The sequence below is a fragment of the Macrobrachium nipponense genome, chromosome 47 (genome assembly GCF_015104395.2).
Source record: "Macrobrachium nipponense isolate FS-2020 chromosome 47, ASM1510439v2, whole genome shotgun sequence".
Lineage (NCBI taxonomy): Eukaryota > Metazoa > Arthropoda > Malacostraca > Decapoda > Palaemonidae > Macrobrachium > Macrobrachium nipponense.
This window is the reverse complement of record NC_087222.1, coordinates 35001047-35009056: the sequence shown is the minus strand read 5'-3', so window position 1 is coordinate 35009056 and position 8010 is coordinate 35001047. Positions and strand designations below refer to the sequence as shown.

The window sequence follows — 8010 nt, the reverse complement described above, 5'->3', positions numbered from 1 at the left end:
GAAATTCCTTTTTATGTTTTTGGTCATGGAAATTTACAGAAGTTTTAGCTAATATCTCCTGTGTGTTTATGATGGAATATTTTAAGTATGTGTTCACAAAGTATTTGTCTTAGAAGTACAATAAAATTATGTAGAATTTAAGTAGTTGGAGCATTGTGATTTTCTAAATTTCAAAGAGAAATATATACTTTTCTGTTTCTTCTTTTTCTTGAGATTAAAACTTTTATTGTAATTAGAAAAATACAATCATAAAATGATTCCAGGTCATTGCCATTATTTTTGATTGGAAGAATGTGTGATGTAGCACTTTCATTTTACAATGTCATTTCCTTTGTGATCGCTGGTTTGGTCATGGGACGACTCTAAGTCGTCAGTGGGGAATATGAGTGCAAGACCTAATAAGGAACACAATCTTCGTCCTGTCCGTTTTAAGTTTAAGGTTTTGTGTCCACTGTCACGTGTTGCATTTTGAATATACAGGTTGTTGGACTTCTTCACTCGCAAAGCTAGCTGGGTACTTCATAAACTGCAATACTCTACCAAAACTCGTACGTTTAACTGCATTTACACTACGAGGTATTTTTCCGCTGCCTTTATCGCTAATCTTGCAACGTCTGTGTGGCTGAATATCAACTTGTATTTATCCACTTCTATCCATTCTGTATATTTGTTGCTCTGAAGGATTGATGGTATGCAGTACATATATATATATATTATTAATTCAATATGCTGGTGGTCGTCAACCAGGGCCATGTACGTGTATGTAATTTTATTCCTGCAAGAAGATCGTTTTGTCCTACTTCCCTGAATTCGTATGTCCTCCGTAGAGGAGGAGGACATCCTATCCAGATACACGATCACGACCCAACGCCACTATTGTAACTCCAGACGTTGAATCTTAGAGCCGCCTTCTAAAAATATACTATTATATATATATATTATATATATATATATATATATATATATATATATTATATATATATATATATATATATATATATATATATATATATATGTGTGTGTGTGTCAAATCACATTTCGTGATTCATATACATATATCGAGCTACAAGGTCTTTAATATCTAATTCGCTCTACCTTCGGAATTGAGTATATTTCACATATGCTTAACCGAAGGGGAAAGGGAAATTTTTTTTTGACAATAGACTTGCCTGGACCTGGGCGCGAACCCATGGAGCCTTTCAAATCCAGGAACATCAGTGAAGCTGTAGTAGGTAAAAGCTTCACTGACGTTCCTGGATTTGAAAGGCTCCATGGGTTTGCGTCCGGGTCCAGCAAGTCTATTATCGAGAAAAAAAAAAAATTCCCTTCGTTTAAGCATATATGAAAATATATAATTCCGAGGTAGTGCGAATTAGATATTAAAGGACATTGGTGCTCAATATATATATATATAATATATATATATATATATATATATGTATATATATATATATATATATATATATATATATATATATATATATATATATATATATATATATATATATATATATATATATATATATATATATATATATATATACACACACTGTATTTATATATATATTAGTATATATATATATATATATATATATATATATATATATTATGAAGTGTTTCCAGTATTATTATTAAGTCAAAACAAGCAATTGATTCTGGTGTTGTGAAGCATAGAAAATGTAATTTTATTTTGTAGAAGTAGATTTGGTGAATAAAGGTTCTAAAAATACTATATAAATATATATATATAAATATGAGATTCGAGGTCTCTGGAATCAGATGCATATTTATGTTGATGTGATGTTTATATGTTCCACAATGTTATATAAAAATGGGTGATGATCCATGTTTTATTTGATTATCCCTTTGGTTCAGAATTTTGCTATGAGTATTTGCCGAGTCCCGTGCACCAGTGCACCTTTTGTGGTGCATGTAGGCATTACTTCAGGTTCTTCGTGCGTATCTTTGGCCCCAAGCTGCAACTCTTTTTCATTCCTTTTATTGTAGCGCTGTTCATCATATTCTCTGTTCATCTTACTGTCCACCCTTTCCTAACAATTGTTTCATAGTGCAACTGCTTTGAGGTTTTCCTCCTGTAACACTTTTCAAACCATTTACTGTCAATTTCCTTTTTCAGCGCTGAATGACCTGCATAGGGCCCCCGTGCTTCGGTTTTGGTAAGGTAAGTCCTATATTCGTATCCTAAGCGCCCCAGTTGTGTGGTTGGTATGGTGTTGGCATTCCACCTCGGTGGTCACGAGTTCAATTCTCCGCCATTCCATTGAGGAGTAAGAGATGTGTTTTATTTCTGGTGATAGAAGTTCACTCTCGACGTGGTTCGGAAGTCACGTAAAGCCGTTGGTCCCGTTGCTGAATAACCACTGGTTCCATGCAACGTAAAAACACCATACAAACAACGAATCGTATCCTATGAGAACAGAAATACCAATGACTTAGTAATATTAGATTGCTAAAGCAGCTGTTTATAGTTGTCTCAGTCTAGAGGGTTAATTATAGAAGCTTTTTAGTAGGTCACTTTAGGCTTAAAAATCTTTGAGCTTTGACTGTAAAGTCAATAGAATTCTAAAGGTTATAGCTGTATCCCCATATGGATTTTGGACAATAGGATATAAGGGTGGAAAATCAGCAGAGAAATAGATAATTTAAAAAATTAATTACAAACTGGCTAAAGTAACAAAATTGCTCTTCAAAATATACTGATAAAGAAATTTTTTTATAGTTTACTGTAAGCTTTCAGAATTCCCATAAAATTATTCACAACAAAGTATGCATATGCCCAATTTCTTCCGCAACTCCCCAGTAACTATAAGTCACAGTTGAAGAAAAGTAAACTGAAGATTCATAGACTAATCATACCCAATTTTCTGCCCCAATACCCCATATATGTGAGTCATATAATTCAAGATTGTATACGTTTATGTTTTTTGCCTTTATTTAATATCTCTCCGCCCTTAGTTATTTCATGACCTATTCTACATTAACAAAATAGGTAAGTAAACATTCCTGATAAGTAATTAGTCTGTTTATGCCCAACTTATCCCCGAAAATCACCAAGCAACTCATTGGCCATGACAATGAGTCACTTTGCAGGAAAAACGTCCATAATTTTGCATTTCTTTCATCTCTCACCAATTCTAATGAAGTTTCAACATTTAATACATAATTATAGTATATTCTGATATATTCTTATATAATTCTAGGCCATTAAGCCCAAGTTATGCCCACAATAAAAAAAAAAAAATGCCAAAGAGCCCATAATTCCCAACCGAGAAATGCAAGGGTAATTATTTCACACCTACATCGTCTTTTAAGCATTGTAACGTACTTCATGTATAATAAAAAGAAATATTTAATAAACATTGAGTAATTTTAGCCATTTTATGCCCAAGTTATGCCCCACAAAACCCCAAAATGCCCCTCAAAGAGACCAGAATTCCCAATCGAGAAATGCAAGTGTATTTCACACCTACATAATCTTTTAAGCATTGTAACGTACTTATTCATGCTTAGATTAACCAATAAAAGAATTATTCAATATATATTTAATAATTCTAGCCACTTTATGCCCATATTATGCCCATAAAACCCAAAAATTACTCTCCCAAAGAGACCCAATTCCCAACCGACGAATTCAAGAAGATTTGTTGACATTTTGTCAGGTCACAAGATGCAAAGAAGTGTCAAGTGTTTAGTGGCGAATTACTCGTGATATGTAAGTGCAGCTTCTATATAAGTGTCGCCACTTGAATGCATAAGAGTTTAAGTTACGATTTAAGTAAAAGATTAAGTTTCAAATAAGCAAAGAAAACGGAGAAATGTGTCCGAGATATGAAGGTGGTCAGACGTCATGGCTGATGGAGCGTAGCACCTAGTGTAGTAGCATCCCCTCCTACTTAATTCTTCTTTAATTTAACGTTTTGATTTAAACAATTTGCTTATTTTTATCCTATTTTATCCTACTTAAATTCGTCTGGGGTTCCACGGCACCCAGTGGGCAGGAGAAGATGGGTAACAAGCTTGGGTAGGCTGGAATTTCCTCGTGTTATGGGGACGTGGTATAAGACGACCTACCTACCTTATTCAAAACTACCTAGCCATTAATATTTTATATTTTGTATATATATTTTTAAATAGCTCAAAAGTCTATTTAGTTATTTAGGTATTACTAAAAAAAAACAAGCCACTTTTGGATACCTACCTAGCCTATTTTTCATCAAATACTAGGTAGTAGGTAATCTTTACTATTGTAATCCTGGCTATTTTACACTATATTATATATAGGCTATATAGGTATACTTATTTGTATTTTATATATTTTATTATATTTTGTCTTGTTAAAATGGTAGATCTACAGTATATTCCCGTGGCGGCTTAGATTATGGCAGTTGCAGTTTTCTATGCACTTTTTACCTCCTGAATAAAGAATTTTAAGAATAATATATATTTGGATGACTGTAATTAACCCCCAGGGGCCAGTACTAAACATGGAGAAATACACTAGATGCCCAATCCCCAGTGGATGTCATATCCGCGGTTACGTTCCTTGCAGTCCGGCGGAGCTATTCTGTAAATTACTGTTAAAACAACTTATAATCTTATTTTACCATCTGTTCCATACGAACAAGACCATTCTCAGCTATTTATAATCTAATAGCTTTATTGCAACCTTAGGCTGTTTTATTAGATATAATTAGGCTATTTATAAGGTACCCTATGTTAATATTTTATATATTTGCATATTTAATCCCATGAGCTTAGTATTTTATTATCTATATATATTACCATAGAATAAGTGAGATCTACGATATTCTTGATCAAATAATCTTAACTTGACCCTAGGTGGCTATTAGGCTAAGTTAGGCTAGGTATAGGCTGCCCTTAGCATTTTATTTTGTGACCTCACTAAGTTACGGATCCTTCCTGAAAACTGTTTATGAATAAAAAAAACTGAGTTGGTTTGTATGGTTAAATAAGGTTGTCAGATATTCGTTAGGTCTATCTTAGTTTAACCAGACCACTGAGCTGATTAACAGCTCTTCTAGGGCTGGCCCAAAGGTTTAGATATTTTTTACGTGCTTAGGAACTAATTGGTTACTTAGCATGGGACGTACAGCATATTGTGGGAGCTGAACCACATTATATCGAGAAATGAATTTCTAATCACCAGAAATAGATTCCTCTGATTTTGCGCTGGCAGAGTGGAGAATCGAACCAGGACCCTGATATCAGTAGTCGAGTACGTAACTGACTTGTCCAATGAAGAACGAAATCGTAAAGGGAAACTTATCATTTTGTAAGGATGTACAGCAGTGAAGTAAATATGGGAGCCATTAACCTTTTGTTTGCCTTATACATTGATCTTTGATAGTCATCAATTGATTAGTGGCTGTAAAGCACTAGGAAGACAGTGCTAATAATGAAGAAGTAGGACAAACTAGGATGTTGGACGGGTGTTAAGAAGCAAAGGGAACATATTGAAATAGTTAGATGGAAACTCTTGCATGAAATGGCAAGGTGGAAGAGATAAGATGTAATATCCTTTGGTGTTGACCACATAAATAGGAAACCCAATGTAAAAAGTGTGAATGCTGTTAGTTTTGATAAGTATTTAGAAACTTCCTTGGTACTGTCAGTGCACTTTTGATCAGATTTATTCCATGTTCTTCTTTTTGTAGGTCACTGGAGTTGAGCGAACACCAGGAGCAAAATGAGTAACATTAAAATGAACCAGTTCGTGCAGGGACTGAAGTCCCGGCACGAAGAGACGAGGGTGAAAGCAGCTTGTGACTTACAACGTTATGTAACTACAGAGTTGAGAGAGGTAAGTGTAGTTATTTCGTCTCTGTTCTCATTTGCAAAACTGTTTGAAAGTGAGAGTGATTACTCCTAATATTTCTTAAATTCTCATATTTTTTAGATTTATTCTACATTGTTCCTTATCAAGATACAAAACTATCATGGATTTACCCTCGAAAATTATCTTTGTTTTTAGGTCTCTTTGGATGAACTGATATCATTCCTCGATGAATTCAATCACCACATCTTCGAGATGGTCTCGTCCAACGATGTGAACGAGAAGAAGGGAGGAATTTATGCCATCAGTGAGTGCCTTATTTGCTTTTTGAGAAAGTTTTTTTTTTTTTTTTTATTGAGGTTCTTGTGTAGCTCTTTTTTTTTATTTTTTGTTTATTGAGTTCTTGTGTAGCTCTGTGGATGCTTTTAAGGTCAAAGTTCTTTACCTGATGTGGTAGTTTCATAGATTTGAATGATAGTGGGTGGGAAGTCTGTTGATTGAAGCTTTTGAACTCAATTCTTGCTTATATTTTCCTCGACATGTACTCTCTTGTATATACAGAGTAATCCAGTTGAGTGGTTTTGTAATTTTTTTAACATAATTACCTTCATTTCAGTGAGCCTTGTTGACGTGGATGTTGGCCAGACTGGTGTTCGTATCAGTCGATTTGCAAATTACTTGAAGAATTTGGTCAATAGGTAAGTAGCTCTTTCTCTAGTTAAAGAACTCACAGCTTTTGAAAGAGCTTCTTGTGTCCTCTGTCTTTGCAGTAGCATAAGTTGAGTCTCATAAGTTTTCCTCTAAATATGATAAAACAGCAACCAGCGGCCAATTTTTGTTTATTTAAGTTATGCTTGACAAGTAATGGTAGTTATTTTCTGGTTTTATTAATTTCATATGAGTGAGTTTTACACACATTAGACATTTTGAAACCCTAACCTAATATTGTGGGTATTTGACTGAAATGATGTTAAAATTTAAGGAAGTATATGAGAAAACTTAATTTGCAAAAGGGTTGTTTATCTCCTGACCCAATTATTACGTCCCCCAAATAGTAAATGTTGAATATATTACAATTTTCCTGTACCACAAAGAGTTGGCAAGAAAAGATGGCTTTTTATCTATAGCTCCAAACAAACCGTTTTACTTCCTGACCCAAATATTAAGTCCCACAATAACTAAAGATTTTCCTTTACTACAATGAATTGGCAAGGAAAGGTTGGCCTTTTATCTACAGCTCCTAACATTGGTTTATCTCCTTTCAGCCCAGACACAGGCGTCACAGAGCTCACCGCCAAAGCAGTAGGTCGACTTGCCCTGGCGTCTGGCACAGTCACTGCCGAGTACATTTATGTAGAAGATTTGGTGAAACGGTCATTCGAGTGGCTGCAGGGCGATCGGAATGAAGGGAGAGACATGCTGCTGTATAGTTTTTGGTTTTTGTACTCCTCTTACTTAGCTGTCTAGCTCCTTCAATAACTGAAACTTCAACATCAGTTTTCAGTTCTCCCACAATCACAAGGTTTTTGGATTCTTAAAAATTAAGTAGGTGATCTTGTTAAGCTAATTGACAATGGAAAGTGAACTGAATGGTACAGTATTCTTATTATTGCCAAGGGCCTGTAAGGTCTTAAAAGATAAGTACGTTGGTCATGTTTATTACAAATTTACTGTGGTAAAGTCTGCTAAATGACACACTATTCTTTCTGTTGCTGAACATAGTTCATAGTCTACACCTGGCATCAAGAAGAGCTTGTACACTATGAACAAGTCAGCTGAACAATACAGTACCCATTCTTGTGATTCCTGAACGTGTATCCTAGTCTTCACCTGGTTCCAAATGCACTCCCTTGATCGAATGCAGTGAATGTGTGAATCTATTTATGACAAAACTTATAAAAGGCATCATTATAATCTTTTCAATTGCCCCCGACAGGTTTTTGTGTTGCGTGAACTGGCCCTTTCTGTCCCGACATACTTCTTCCAGCAGTCCAGCAGTTTTTGGACGTCATCTTCAACGCCGTCAGGGATCCTAAGCCGGCAATCCGTGAGGGGGCGGTTGCGGCCTTGAGAGTTGCTCTGGCTATCACTGCCCAGAGAGAAACTAAAGAAATGCAGCAGACAATGTGGTATGTTTTGCTATTGTTATCATTATTATTGCTGTGTCAGCAATTGGTTAAGAAAGAGCCACTGTA

General features: G+C 35.0%; 1 protein-coding gene across 1 annotated transcript; it reads left to right on the top strand.

The window, feature by feature from the left end:
- Positions 1–3656: 3656 nt before the first annotated feature.
- Positions 3657–7282, top strand: LOC135204644 (serine/threonine-protein kinase mTOR-like). The gene is made up of 5 exons (XM_064234792.1): positions 3657–3733; positions 5697–5842; positions 6014–6122; positions 6432–6513; positions 7081–7282. The coding sequence occupies exons 2-5, from the start codon at positions 5729–5731 to the stop codon at positions 7280–7282; spliced, it is 507 nt and encodes a 168-aa protein (XP_064090862.1). The 5' UTR covers positions 3657–3733; positions 5697–5728.
- Positions 7283–8010: the final 728 nt, after the last annotated feature.